Genomic DNA, 15,127 nt, shown 5'->3' with positions numbered 1-15,127 from the left:
TTGACCAACGCGACGGCCGGCGATGCGCGTGCTTCACTTTCACCAACCCCCGGGCCACATGCACTGAGTAAGTTCGTATGTTTATAACGTATAAGCCAAAATTTAAATTTTTAAACTTAAACTTAGAGTTGATTTTAAGTTTTTTTAATCACAGTTTATTTTCCTGGAGTTGTATTTAAATCGATAAGAACAAGTATGTAAAAAATATTACCGGCAAACTATTTTTTAATCGTTAATAAGCGGTTTTGCTTGTGCTTGAATAAGGTTGTAACACGATAACCGTGAGATAATCGTATAATATGATAAGCCATGGCTATAGCAAGGGTATAGCTTACCCATTTGAATCTTACATTTGTTTCAAACTCGATGGATGTCGACGGGCTCTTATCGTTGTACCCCTACATCCTAAAATATAAATGCTTTTACGTTATTTACTATGGATTAAGACTATGAATAAAATCCTTTAATACCTATTAATAAATAAAAAAATGTATGGTTGTGGGAGGATAAATGTGGGATAGAATAAAAAAACTTTAAATTAAATATGATGGACGGGCTGCGAATAGGACTAGACATGCTTATATCGTGAAACATGATTCAAATATAAAAAAATATTTATATTGTAGATCAAAGATAGTAGATGGTAGGTAACTGTGAGTTAAAAGGGGTAAATAAAACCTGGTCACAATCCCACAACGAGAACCGAGCTTTGCGCGGGTTGCTAGCTGTGCTCACGTGAGTTCAATCCCTGGGATCGCAACTTGCACATCTTGTCCGGGAATTTTTTCCCTTATACATGTGCGCATCTAAAATCCTAAGCGTATAAGCGTATGATAGGGATACGCATGTGTGTGTATACGTGTGGTGTGATGTAAGAGTGGTGTGCGTTCGTGTGCTCTGAGTTATACCCTTGGAAAAAGAAAAAGCCCACAACAACCATCCATCTTCCTGGATCGAACTGGGGGGATTTTGTATCACGTGCCAAGATTCAAGGCGGAGATCTCGTCTGGGCAACGCTAGCCATCTCATCTGCAGCAGCCATAGATGGATGGACAGATAGATCGGTGATATTGCATTTGACTCCCTTCGATGGGCACTCTGTACTGGATGCTGGAGTTATTCTAGAAGGAAGAAAAAAAAAAGAAAATATGGAATGAAGGCTGAGTGGGTGATTGATTGAGATACTGGTAGTGGTACCACCGTTTCTGTGGGGTTCACTTGAGCCTCCTCCCAAGTGATGTGCTGATTAATTGTCTCATTGTGAAGCAAATCAGCAAAACAGTACAAGATGATGGCCCTGTCATTCCTGATGTGCTTGCTCTCTCCAGTATCATCAACTCATCACTTTTATAGTAGTAACATCAAACTCACTCGCTAGAACTCTAAAAGAGGGGACTCTAACATCAACCTAGCAGATGAATAGAAAAAACACATGATTTTAAGAAATGATTTTAAGAAATAAAAGAGTAAAAAGAGAATCACAAAACACACAAAAATACAAAGACCAACCTAAGTAGATAGTATGAAAAACACAAGAATATGATATGAGAGACACTCATATGAGGTTTTTTAGGAGATTAGAGCTCTCGTTAACATTTTTCTAATATACGTGCATGGTGCATTCTAGATAAAATAAAACAAAAACGCCATGGACAAAACTAAAACTCGCTTGAACTATTCGGGAACGGGCTACCCATATGATTTGAATTTTACAAAATTTCTGTACAAATGCTTTGGTTCAACATGGGCTTATTATGAATGGTACTTAATATCGATTAGTAGGGGATTAAACGGCAGGTTTAATTTACATTAGAACCGGTGAACGTGGACGCCAAAAAGGCAACGTGCAAAGAAAACCTTCCTGGAAACCAACCTCAGACCGCGTCAATGCCGGCCCAATCACACGCATCCACGTGTCCTTCTTCCTCCTCCGCCTCCTCCTCCTTATTAACCGCGCCACCTCCACCCACCTCCCACCCCGCTGTTCTCTCCCTCTCCCTCTCTCTCTCTCTCTCTCTGAACCCAACCACCTGGCCTTGCAGGTGCAGTCCTTTGCTTGCCTGGATCCCCTCTTCTTGGAGGCAAGAACCTGAACCACCATGTCCGTGCTCGGCGTCTTCTTGGCGTCGCTGCTCGTGGCGGCGGCGGGGGCGCCGGCGCGTGTGGCGGCAGCGGGAGGGGGTTGTGCGGCGGAGAGGTTCACCAACAACCGGGTGTACCGGGCGTGCAGCGACCTGCCCCGCCTGGGCGCCGCCGTGCACTGGACCTACGACGCCGCGGCGTCGTCGCTGTCCGTGGCGTTCGTGGCCGCGCCGCCGTCGCCGGGCGGGTGGGTGGCGTGGGGGCTTAACCCCACCGGGAGCGGCATGGCCGGCACGCAGGCGCTCGTCGCGCTGCCCAAGGGCGGCGGGTACGAGGTCCAGACGTTCGACATCGAGACGTACGCGCTCGGCGCGCCGGGGAAGCTCAAGTACCCGACGGCCGACCTCGCCGCCGAGGCCGGCAGCGACGGCCGGGTCAGGCTGTTCGGGACGCTCACGCTGCAGAACGGCACGGGGGAGGTGAACCAGGTCTGGCAGGTGGGGCCGGTCTCCGGCGGGAACATGATGCCGCACGACATGGGCAACGACAACAAGGCGGCGACGGGGAAGCTCAACCTGGTCACCGGCGCCGCCACCTCCTCCAGCGCCGGCGGCAGCCTCCTCAGGAAGAAAAATGTGAGCACTCTTCAATCTTAACGTCTACTAGTACCTGTTTGCGTTAAGCGTCGCTCGTTTCTTGAATTCGTAATACTGAAATCAAAATCGTAGAAATTAGTCATCCCTGGCAAGAAAAGGGAGTAATTTTTCAAAGCTCGAATTCCATTTCCTCCAGGGCACTCAAATCCAAAACCTAAAATCACGGCGAATTTCCTGTGTAAAGTTTACACCTTTTTTTTAGCAAACGCTCTCTTGTTTTTTTGTGGCTTTAGAAATGAGCAACAGTAGTGTTTACTGAAGCCTGAAGCGTTACTGGTATGATGAGTCAACTTAATTTGAAGTAGTGGTAGAGTTGAAAATTGAAACCAAAGAAAGACAACACTTTTCTAATTGCTTGGTTAAAATAATCTTGCCTCCTCCTGTTGCCATGTGAAATGCTCGAATGGTTATACATAGGTTTGACTATCGTGTCCTGGTTAGTTGGAAATGATTTCGACTTCCGATTCATTTCAGACTTTCAGCCGCGTTAATCTGTACGGAAGATGGCGTTTCTTGACTTTTTATGTGTGTGGAAATGCGTTCTTTGCTTCCGTACCATACACTGATTTTCCATTCTTACGGATTGCAATTTTCTTGCCTAGGAGTAATTGTTAGACTTCAGCATGGATTTGTGTACTTGTTGATGAATACATAGTCAATACGCCATGCAAGTTCAGTAGAGAATAGGGATGTGTATTGTTCTAATAGAGCGGTCAATTTTTTGCTACAAAACAAAAAGGTGTAGTTTTGTTCATGTTGATTCATATTCACACATTGCTTGAGCATTCTAATATTATTATGATGTATTACTAGTTTGGTTAAACTTTCTTTCTTTTTTCTTGTGTGTAGACGCATGGAATCCTGAATGCTGTGAGCTGGGGTCTTCTACTTCCCATGGGAGCCATATTTGCTAGATATCTCAAGACATTCAAATCTGCCGATCCTGCGTGGTTCTACCTTCACGTAGCTTGCCAGCTGATTGGTTATGGTGTGGGAGTTTCTGGCTGGGCAACTGGTATTCATCTAGGGAACCTGTCCAAGGGAATCACCTATTCGGTTCACAGGAACATCGGGATCGCAGTATTTGCACTTGGTACCCTGCAGGTATGTTCTATTGCACACATTGTTATCGGCTCTTTATCTGCACAAAATTCAGGCCTATTTGTGCAATTGTACTATCAGACTGATTGTTTTATGTACAATCTTCCGTCCAGGTCTTTGCGCTCTTCCTGAGGCCCAAGAAGGATCACAAATACCGTGTTTACTGGAACGCGTATCACCACTCAGTCGGTTACACTATCATCATCCTGGGCATCATCAACATCTTCAAGGGGATGTCCATCTTGCAGGTGGAACAGAAGTGGAAGACCGGCTACATCATTGCGATCAGCATCTTGGGTGGCATTGCCGTGATCCTTGAAGTTGTTACATGGACAATTGTCTTGCAGCGGAGGAAGGAAGATGACAAGGCCTACAATGGCGCATCAAACGGCCACTTGCCACTCTCAATGTGATCCATGTAGAGGCTGGAGGGCCCTATGATCCTTACTTATATAATCAGGAGACTATATTCAGGGATGTGTATGCTTATAGGATTAGGCCTTGTGATCTTGGCATCTCTTCTTTTGTTCGATAGATATGTGTATACTGCACATTATACTGGAGATGAGAGATGCCGGTACAGCTTGTTTGATTTTTGTTCTGTTTCTGAATTGCTGAGTTGATCATCCACTTTGTGTGTTCTTGGTGCCATTACAAATGTTCCTTTTGGAAAAGTTTGGCAAGGTGCCCCCAGTGGTTGGTGAATCAGAGAAGAAATATTAAAGATGCATGCAATGCTTGCTAGTGGGAGCATGATCTCTCTAGAAAGGTTGATGCACGTAGCCGCCTAGCAAGCAGGAAGGGTACTGAATACTCCATTTGCCATGTGTTTTTCGTATTGTTCATTCAAGAAGCTGAAGGAAGTGATAAGTGATGTCAGATTTCACTTTGTTCCAGTGGCAAGGCAGCAAAATGTTTGGCCATCTGGTTCTTCAGTTAGCTTCAGAAGAGCTGCATATTTCTAGAAGATGCAAACAGTCCATCTAAAAAATTGTTTACATGCAAACACCAAGTTTATCGGCCTCCTGAAATGTCATGAAAGTATGGGCGATGTTAAGAGCAAGTTTGTCTGATTTACATAGAGAGACAACTGAACAATTCAAGCTTTTCGTGCCAACTGGTCCATGTAGGACCGCAGGAGAGCGACTATACAGAAAGAATAGTAGTAGTACAGTAGAGAGTGTGGTTCACTCAAACTCATTTAAGACGACTGAACAGAGAGAGAGTTTGTGGCGCGTGATTTAGTGCAGGTCAGTTCACAACTTTCTTGCTTGCAATTAGGAGAAAAGAAAGGGGAGATGTTGTGGCAAACCATATCAAAAGTACAGAAAGCAACCATCTTGGCAAGATCTGTGACATCAGAGATGCCTCCAGCTGATCGCACAGATCGCAGCAACAACCTCGTGTGAGTCCCCAGCGCGTGTTCTAGCGATCATGCTAATCTGGCACTAATCCACTAACCAAACGATAAACCCTTGTGTTGCCATGATGCTAATATGCTATGGTTAGGTGGTAAAAACTGCATTTTTGACTGCAACATTTGGCGAATTCTGACGCACCTCGTTCAGCTAAACCGATCATGATTAGTATAAGTGTAAAGCTGATGAATCATTGACTCTACAACTATACAAAATAGATATAAAGACGATGAATCATTGATATTATTATTATTAGTAGTGCTCAAGATGTGCAGATCAGTTCCAGAAGCCTCACTTTCCAGATGGTCTTTGAACTCACTGGTAAACACCTACCAACTCAAAAAACTAAATTAGTACATGACTTCACCAAAACTGTCCAAAAGGGTTTCCAGCAGTAGTGGATCCACAACATAAATGCCTGATCATTGGAGTGACACAAACTCCTAAGTGAGCTTTGGCCAAACTCAACTACTGCTGCACTGTACTTTCTGAACTATTATTAAGCTGCAGAAAAATCAGGTAGAAGCCAAATTATACCAAATCTCTGCATCATTAAACCTAGATGACAAATTGGTCCATAAGATTTTGGCCACTTTGCATCACTGAACCTAAACGTCATGTAGCTTTCAACTCTCTGCCCTTTCAATTTTCTATCCCCTAGTCATGTTCAAACCAAAATTCCATCAGATTGTCAAAGCTACCAAACAGTTTGGTTGAGTTGAGTATGACCCATCACTGAATAGGGTTCTTGCAAAGTCAGTTTCGCTTGAGCTTGGCTCAACTTCCATCTAGCTCAACCAGAATTTTTTGAGTGGTCTCCTTCAGTTGAGTAGGTAGTACAAGATTTGGGAACTGCATCCATCTCTGAAACAACTTTCAGGTCAGAAGGAGAGTTGAGCTGTATTAGGCCTGAAAAAAAATGTTCAGCCGCTGAAGTGACCAACAAGCATCAAAAGAGACTCATGGATCAGGATGTTTGATGCATGCCAGAACAAAAAGCTTTTTGCTGCTTTATGGAAGGAAGCAATTCTCGTTGAGCTGTAGTTGAACAGTGCATGAGTGCAGTAGGAGCAAAGCATCAACTAACTCCACGCATCACATTCTCAACAGCAGACAGCTTGGATGGTTCTATCAAGTTCCCAACAATTCTGCAAAGCAGGTATTTGTTGAACTGCCAGAATATTAGTTTGTGGAAGAAAGGAAAAACAAGAAGAATAAAAAATGCTTGTCTGGATGCTTTCAGGCAGATTGGAATCTTGTTAACAAAGGACATAGCCCACACAAATCACAATTACCATTGCTGCAAAATGAAGTAAACGAAGACCCGGAATGATTCACTGAAGTAAAATTGTAATGTTGATCAGTCACAACTCTCAACAACTTCTGAAAGAAAAAGACTCGCAATAACTTTTTCTGTATTCTACCTCTAAAGAATTCTGTGTAGCACCATGTGCCCTCTGTCAAAAGAAATTGAAAAAAAAAAAAGATGAGGAAAAAAAACTACAGTATATATTTTGTGACTACGCACTCATTTCCTTTCTTCTGTTATGCAATGAATGGCGAGAAGTCAGTGGTGAATATGTACAGAATTAACATTTGAGCCCTTCTCCCTTCGCTAAGTAATCTAAGATTCAATTCCTATACAGAACTCAACCAAAAAAAAGACTATTTTTTACACGTTTCACAAAGGGCACAAGTCATGCACCTCTGAGCTGCCGAACTGCTTAAAATCAGAGCGTTGCAAATAATTCGATGGGTTCTTCTTGGAACTTGTAGACACTTCTCCCGTTAGAGCATCAATGGACGGGGTTGTAATATACAATGGATCCATGGGCGGGGGCGCAGAAATCACTGAGCAGCAATGCCTGACATTGATCCTGTGTGTAATGGTTTCAGTTGAGGTGCTACCTGTTACATTGACCAAAAGAACAGCCTCCTTATCTCTGGTGACTTCACACCAACTATTTTGCAGTACTCCATTGACAAATACTTCTTTGGTGTAGAAGTCTTCATGGTGCACAGTAACTTCCATTGTTTCCCCAGGTTCAATGAGACCAGCTGACGGTTCAACCTGTAGAAACATAGCACGATGAAGGATTAAATTAAAAATATCGATGTTGTTAAAAGCAAGATGGAGATCATACGAGATGATGGAGCACTTTGCTATGAATGGTTAGTGGTAGCAGCTGTTCTTGTCTGTTGTGACAAAGTGGTCAGTCAGCAATTCCACTGAGATCCAACCAGTTTAGGCCTATTTTGGATGGACTAAATGGCAGCCCATCCACATGTATGGGTTTAGGAATTTGAGCTAAAATCCTAGCCCATAGAAGTGGATGGACCAGGATTTGCGCTCATCCAAATGAGGCATTACGGTTTTTAGTTGAACAAAAGCTAAATATTCTTTTTATGTTACACACGCCTTTTTCAGTATTACACATAGTATAAATACTGTACTCATTTATGCACCGAGGAACTGACATATATGAACTTGTCTATCAACTCATGCATAGATTGGTATAGATTTTTACCAAATATATAACCACAAAAGAGCTACCCTAATTGGACTACTAGAACATAATACATGAAACCAAACCTGAGCCCATCCATGACTATCTTGGTACAAGGCCATTGAAACTGTGGTTCATCTCATTTGCTTTTGTGTTCTTTTTCTTTCAGTTTGCTTATTCATAATGAAAGAAAGCCTGGTATAGTTCTCAGAAAAGGTTGGACCGTTGGAGTCAAATTAATAGAAAAGGTATCAAGTCATAGAAGTAAAATAGAGGTTCCATGGTTGTCCAGTTTGTATTATAGAATTGAAAAGGTATCTCCTATATTTATGAGCTACATTTGAGGCATTGAAAACTGAATATGTAATGGAGAAAATTTCTATGGTTTTGAACTCAACAGTCTTTCTGTCATACAAGCTGAAGAATGGTCAATACTATAGGTAGAAATAGAACAAACAACTGATAGTGTCGCCTACTCTGTAACAGAAGTAGGATAAGAATTGTAGCCTTGTAGGTTCGCTACAAGCCAAAAATTGTTTGAACCTAATCCAAGATGACAACTATTTGGGGTTTTTGGGCTGAATGACACATGCAATCCATACACTATGGGTTTTCTTTTTTCTTAATAAGGGAAAAATACAATGAGGTTTAAGAGTAGACAAAAGACAAAGAAAAGGAATACAGGAATAAACAAATGAACAGATTAAGGAATACCTCAAGCCAAAGTGGCAAGCCAAAGGATGCCCTTGGAGGAAACTCAGATTTAGTTCCATCCTGCTTGGTGATTGACTGGCTTTCACACAGGATTTCAAAAGCAGCCTTGTCTCTTTGACAATCATTAGTTATCCGAAGGACAACTTGTTCTTGATTTTCCAAAATTATGTTATTTGTGCTGATTATAGTGTCTGGAACAAAATGGGACTCCGGTAGTAAATTGCGTAATCTTTTGTCAGATTCGAGTATTTTTCCATACTCCTGCCTTCTTATAAACTCATCCACCCTTGCAATATCAACACTAAATGCACACCTCACTGGTTTATGATCACTATCTGTGACATCCATGCAAGCTTCATATCTAACAGAAGAGCAATCAGACAGCAAATTATGTATGACGGCGTGACTATGCTTAAGAGAAAACAAAATGTGTGGTAGATTCTCCTTTTCAAAAAGAGTGATAAGTTGTAGAATCTTACGACGTAATTTTAGCAACAACAGGGCATTCTAATGAGCATTCTGCTGTTAATACACCACGGCTATCTCGATACAATATTCTGTCACACCAAGCAGGTATTCTCTTCTTCTCACCCGAGTCATATCCTACATTGTTTTTGGTGCAGAAAAATTAGATCCAAAGCAATTGCATCATTTTAATGAGCACATAAAACAGAACATTTGAATATTGTGACAGCACTGGAACCTTTTAAATTATGGAGGTGCCGTTAACATCAAAAGTAAAAACAAACCATACCTGCAAGACCTGGTAGGTGTCTCTGGAATTTGTAAGTCGGAGGAAATCTGATCAAACCTTCACGCATTCCTTGAAAAACTTTTCCTGACTTCATTTCTGCTTGAAGTTGGTCCCTTTCTCTAAGCCAGTCGAAACTCCTTTGAGAGACCATGTCTCTTGCTTCATCATAGGTGATACCATAAAGTCGGTAGTTGAAATCACCAAGAAATACAACCATATCAGCTTCTGCCATCTCAGGCATATCTTCGTCAACCTGATTACCATTGGCCTGCCATTATGACAATAGCTATAAATATTTATTCTTTGTTCCATGAAAAACGAGGTACGTTGGATATTTTTCTGCAATTCAGTTCAGCAGTTACATACGTTCACGGTTTTATGCAGTTGAACAGATGTAGCAGAAGCTGTAGAGCAAACACAAATAAAAGAATGTTATAGAATTCATTTACAACAAACTATTTAAACAATAAATACACTTGAAATATAAAAGTTGAGAATGACTACCTGCAGATCCATGAGGTTTATTGAAAGTCATTGTTCGATAGATATGATCAAAGTCAGCATTACGACGGCTAACATTTTCTAGATGTGCAGCAAAATGATTGTTCACAAAACAGATCCTGCGATCATAGACTCTAATTCTTAACCCGACACCACCCTGCAAGAAGAATGATATATCATTATTCAATGAAAACAGGAAAGAAAAATAGAGAATTACTTTGTATAAAAGTAACTCATGAATCCTATATATTTCTAAATAATTGAGAGTTTCTCCTGGCAGACTGCAGCTGCACACTTCCACCTCTAATGGTCTAACCATTGCACGCTCACAAATTGTTTCTAGTTGAAGTATGTGAAGAAAAACATTTTTGAGTATCCTATGATATTGATCACACCAGTATAATGTTCTTTGTCTGAATGAAATTTCCAGCGGTATAGCGCACATATGATATGTTAAAGAACAAATATATTTTTGACAATCATGTACCTTGTTGCCAATAGCACGCCCAAAACCACATGGCACTGCAGCGGCATCAACATCACCAACATGAGGCTTAAGGTCCTTCCTTGCCCTTGAAATTATCATGATGTTCATGCCATACATATCATATGAGAAAAGTATGAAGGTGCAAAAAACAATAAATATATAATAACAGAAAAATGTGTCACTAAGAAATGGTTTTAAGATAAACCAGTACCATGCAGCAATAAGTAATCCAGCCAGCTGCCTTGAACCAACTCGGTGGAAGGATATCCCCTCATCAAGGGTCTTGCCAATATTCTCTATCCACCATTGACCATTAGCACTGCCCTCAAGCCCTACCTAAGGCCACAAAGCAAGAAATATTGAATAAAGTGCTCAAACCTCACATAAGAGGAATGGTACATGTACAGGAAATAACCGAGTGCTGTCAACTGTGAAAAGCAACTGTTAACTTCAGTTTCAGTATTCGTCATTTTATATACTAACAGAAAAATACACAGTTCTCTTGCGCCTTCTCACAAAAAACTGTAAAAGTGTAATCTGCAACTAGAGCACTAGATTGAACCCTTATGCTTAGGAACATGAAATGCTTCTAGCAGTATAGAGGCCAGATTTTATCCGTTATCTAAAAATATGAGTGATAGAGATTAAACAAGAAGGAGAAGAATTAAAATATAACATAGTACAATCATTTTTGTCAGAAAAGCAAGCATGCCCTTAATGATGTTATAAAAAATAATACAAGTTAATGTTCAGCTATATACTTAAACTGCAACATTTTTAATGTAGAAGTATTCTTATTGTTCTCGTTAGTAACCTATTTACCTATCTCAATAATAGCTGCTTCTGCTTGGTTGAACTGAAAAGAAAACAATGAAATGGAAGGTATCTTACGCTTTCTTTCGCTGCAGCCATGGCAAGAACGCCAGCACCCATCTCGACCTCTTGTAGGCCAACCACCACCAAGTCAACATCAGAAAATGCACCACCCAACCATGAAAAAAGTGATTCATAAGATGCTTTCTCCTGACCAACATTCCAAGTACCAACAAGCATTTTAATGTTCTCTAGTCTTCTATACGACAACTCCCTGTTTGACAATTCAGTTCGCAGAATATCGTCTAGAGGGCCAGGGGATGCTAGAGGCCATCCACGAATACCACCATGATGAGCAAGAGTAAAGACATAAGAACCACCAATAGCCATTTCTATGACTGGACAGCTATGCCCAGTCCATTCTGCCAGAAGGTTACCTTCAACATCCATGACTTGAATAATGCCACTGGCATAGCCCACCCACACCCTTTCTCCAAGTGCCTTCATGCACTGAACAGAAGAACAATGATGCTGGAATTCATGTAGTCGACTCCCATTTCCATCCCACAGAATGATAAAACCATCTGTGCAGCCTGACCAAACCGTTCCATTCATTGTTTGAGCCACTGTTTCTATTCGGCGGTTATCTTCAACAAATGTCCCTTTTGTAGCAACTCTGCGCACTGCACCAGCTGCTCCCATCAGGGCATTCCTTGATTTCTGGAAAAATGTGAAAGAGCTCTGCGGTTTGTCCTTCTTCATGGGTTTTGCTCTGATTTCTTCCTCTATAAATTGTTCTGGCATCATGGGTGCCTCTAGCCGAGCTGATTCAACTTGGCCGTCCATGTCAAAAACTTTTAACAGCTCCCTCGTTCTCGCATCCCTACAGGAAGAACATCAGCAAAATTAGTTCCTAACTTTGAGTGCGCCAATGAACTCAAGGATAATGCAATTTATTTTATGAAAGCATACCAAACAGCAAATGCCATGCTAGTTAAAGTCCAAACTTTTGCCAGGGAATGGTCAGCAAGCATGTGTTTCACATCAGCAGCAGGGAACGAAGATATGTTGCCAGCTGTTGCATTGTTCCTAAGGTCAATATATGACCTTTCAATCCGTAAAGCAGCCGTATGTTTTTCTTCTGGTGTTAGTGAGAGGGAGTTAGCAATGACGTCCCAGGGCCATGCCTTTATAACACCCCCTTCGGATCCTGACCATATTTCACCTGTTTCGAGATATTAAAATGAAACACATCATTTTTGCCTAACTTTCTACCTCTTTAGTGGATATTGTGAAATTTAACTCTTGTATGGAGCAGAAGAGATGCCTTAATGCCATATAACTAAGAACGAATGGTTCAGCCATTGAGAACGACTGAATGCAAAAAAGCAACCAAAATAGCTGATATTTAAGTTTTAAAAGGAACGACCATAAAGCATCTTTTTAAGTAGGCTTTTCACGTGGTATACAACTAAAAGACAAGTGAACTTTCAGACTTCAATTATTAGCATACAGGATCATAATATTTCAGGAATAAAATGGATTTATTTGGATTATTCGATAAAGTTCTCTAGGGTAAAAGAGTTAAACATTTCACAGGCCAATCCTATTGTTTATGAAAACTGGAAGATGTTTTTAAGGTGTTACTTATACATGCCAAAACTTCTCTACTTTTAGTTAAAGAGAAAGTGAGAAAAGCGTCCAAGCAACTACATTCATGCATACCACCTAGTTCAAAAGATAACGGAAGACTATGGCTCCCATCTTTTCGCAGTTGCAATTGCTTATAAACCAAAAATTTGAATTTTAAAATTTAATTTTGGAGTCGATCTTGTGGTTTTTTCATCGTGTTTTATTTTACAACATTTGCTTTTGAATTTCAATGAACACGTATGTAAAAATTTTATCCGCAAATTATTTCTCCATTGCAAATAAGTTGGTTCGCTCTTTGGGAGAAATAGCGAAACGATGGGAGCCTACCATTAGACAAAGAGTTTTACTCCCATCCTTCCTTTTGTACTTCGAGGTACCAAATCGCTTCTCACCATTGGATCACCATTGGATCTAGCTAAGTAGGATGTGCACTGTTAGATCCAACGATCAAAAACGATTTGGTACCGCGAGGTACCGGTACCTCGAGGTAGGTACAAAAGTAAGAATGGGAGTAAAACTCTTAAACAAAAACTTACAACACTTATATTACATTTATGGATGTCTACATCTCATACAGAACATAAAAAAAAAACTAGGTCACTGTTCAACCTTTTCCATTTGCAAAAGAAGTGATATTCCTCAGATCCCAAAAAAATGTTATTCCCGCTTCAGTATATACTGTAATTGCTAACGCACTGATAAAGTGACAATCAGTCAATTAAACTCCGCTGAATTAAGCATTTCATTAGCTAAAAACATTTTTTGCATTTTTAGACAGCAAGGAATGCCATTGCCACATTACGCCCGCAGCTCACTTTGATTCCTACCGTAATTTGCTTGTACTCAAACATTCAATGAAAAATAGAAGTGATTGAGACGATCAAGCTTCTCACCGTAAGATGTGATGACCATGGAGAGCACGGGCGTACGGCTGTATGCCTGCCACGTCAGGGCCTCCTCGAACAACAGTGCATCGTCGCCGCCGCCGTCGCCTGGCGCCGCCGCGGCGAGGTCCATGCGCCACGACCTGATCCCCCCATCCTTGTGGCCCGTCCACACCAGCCCGTTCGCGCCGTCCACCTCGATGCAGAGCACGGGATGCACGGGCGCGGACTCCCTGAAGGGCGCGCTCTCCTCGTCGCCGCGGCGCGCCCCGGCGCCGCACCCGACGAACACCTCGTCGAGCCCCCACACGCGGACGCCGGACTCGGAGCCCGCCCAGAGCTGCCGGCGCCGCGGCTCGCACGCCAGCGTCCGGAGGAAGGAGCCCACCTGCGTCTCCCGCAGCGGGTGGGGCCGCACCTCGAGCGGCGGCGGGCGGCCCGGGTGCATGGCCGCGCGGAGCGGCACGCGGAAGACGCCCTTGCCCCCGCCCTCGCCAACGAACTCCGGCAACGCCCTTCCCCTGCCGGCACCCCACCCTCCGCCCTCCGACACTGCCCGCTCCAGCGCCACCGCGCCGCCGCCCACGCCGCCAACCCCGGCGAAGTAAGCCGGCTCGCTCTGGCGACAGTGCTGGTGGTGCTCGTAGTACGAGTCGTCGCCGCCGTACTGGCGCCCCACGGAGGCGTCGTCGACGACGCTACGCGCGCCGAACCCAACCCCGAGCGCCGCGTCCCGCGTCGCCGGCTGGCCGTACGACGACGCGCGCTTCCGCACCGCCTCTCCCGCCCGCTCCACGGCGGCGACCGCCTCGTCGTCCGAGTCCATCCCAGCCGCCACTCCCAACCCAAAGGGCGCCTCCGCGCCGCGGAACCGATGCCGCCGCCGACGCAGATAGATAGAGCGAGCGAGCGCGCCGTGGAGGGAAGGGAAGCTGAAGCTGAAGCTGAAGGCGAAGTCGATGGCGAGAGGAGAAAGGGGGGTTTATATGGGTGGATGCTGCGTCGTCGTGGATCGGGACCACGGCCGGGCAGTGTGATAGCCACAGACGTGGAGGCGGAGGGAGACGAAGCTCCTCCACGCCTTCTCCTTCCTTCCTTCCTCCGTCGCCGCCCTCGCCGCGACGTCGGAAACGGCGGCGGCAGAGCTCAGGTCAGGCCGGCTGGATGTATTTGCTTCTGAAAAAGGCTGAAAGCAACGGTTTTCCAAATGGAGCCGAGTCCATTCTGCAGCCATTTTCGTTTCCTTTTATCAAAAAACTACTCTAGCTTCCCGAACAATTAAATATTATTTTTTTATAAAAAATTATATAAAAAAGTTACGTTCAAAATTCTAACAAAATCCATTTTCAAGTTTGTTACGGCTTCCATCACCCTCAAACTCAACCTATGTATATTTAAGAGTTGATGTTTAGTTCATATCCGCTCAAACTTAAAACGTAGAAGTTTATAAAATCAACTAATAGGGTTATAATATTATGCCTGTTAAGTTTTAATGTAAATTTATGTATATCATTAATTTTGCTTTGAAACTAAGCATCTGAGACGTTATCGGTGATT

At 43.0% G+C, this 15,127-nt stretch overlaps 2 protein-coding genes across 2 annotated transcripts; one reads left to right on the top strand and one right to left on the bottom strand.

Moving 5' to 3' along the window:
* Positions 1-1,975: 1,975 nt before the first annotated feature.
* Positions 1,976-4,478, top strand: LOC102718295 (cytochrome b561 and DOMON domain-containing protein At4g12980-like). Its single transcript, XM_040526939.1, has 3 exons — positions 1,976-2,717; positions 3,588-3,842; positions 3,953-4,478. The coding sequence occupies exons 1-3, from the start codon at positions 2,100-2,102 to the stop codon at positions 4,250-4,252; spliced, it is 1,173 nt and encodes a 390-aa protein (XP_040382873.1). The 5' UTR covers positions 1,976-2,099; the 3' UTR covers positions 4,253-4,478.
* A 2,059-nt stretch (positions 4,479-6,537) lies between these two features.
* LOC102703713 (type II inositol polyphosphate 5-phosphatase 15-like) lies at positions 6,538-14,419 on the bottom strand. The gene is made up of 11 exons (XM_006660239.3): positions 13,580-14,419; positions 12,006-12,258; positions 11,112-11,916; positions 10,432-10,556; positions 10,221-10,305; positions 9,737-9,890; positions 9,599-9,636; positions 9,233-9,500; positions 8,958-9,081; positions 8,479-8,839; positions 6,538-7,328 (listed from the first exon to the last, which is right to left on the bottom strand). The coding sequence occupies exons 1-11, from the start codon at positions 14,394-14,396 to the stop codon at positions 6,939-6,941; spliced, it is 3,420 nt and encodes a 1,139-aa protein (XP_006660302.2). The 5' UTR covers positions 14,397-14,419; the 3' UTR covers positions 6,538-6,938.
* Positions 14,420-15,127: the final 708 nt, after the last annotated feature.

Source organism: Oryza brachyantha, chromosome 8 (assembly GCF_000231095.2).
Source record: "Oryza brachyantha chromosome 8, ObraRS2, whole genome shotgun sequence".
Taxonomy (NCBI): Eukaryota; Viridiplantae; Streptophyta; class Magnoliopsida; order Poales; family Poaceae; genus Oryza; species Oryza brachyantha.
Note: the sequence above shows the minus strand (reverse complement) of the source record. Positions and strands in the feature narration are given on the sequence as shown.

Bases quoted from the DNA above. Each gene is read 5' to 3' on its own strand.
- LOC102718295 (XM_040526939.1), top strand. From the start codon at position 2,100: ATGTCCGTGCTCGGCGTCTTCTTGGCGTCGCTGCTCGTGGCGGCGGCG. The intron at 2,718-3,587 runs GTGAGCACTCTT...TCTTGTGTGTAG, and splicing joins GCCTCCTCAGGAAGAAAAAT to ACGCATGGAATCCTGAATGC. The intron at 3,843-3,952 runs GTATGTTCTATT...TCTTCCGTCCAG, and splicing joins TTGCACTTGGTACCCTGCAG to GTCTTTGCGCTCTTCCTGAG.
- LOC102703713 (XM_006660239.3), bottom strand. From the start codon at position 14,396: ATGGACTCGGACGACGAGGCGGTCGCCGCCGTGGAGCGGGCGGGAGAG. The intron at 9,891-10,220 runs GTACATGATTGT...TTCTTCTTGCAG, and splicing joins GGCGTGCTATTGGCAACAAG to GGTGGTGTCGGGTTAAGAAT. The intron at 9,501-9,598 runs GTATGTAACTGC...TCATAATGGCAG, and splicing joins AACTGCATAAAACCGTGAAC to GCCAATGGTAATCAGGTTGA.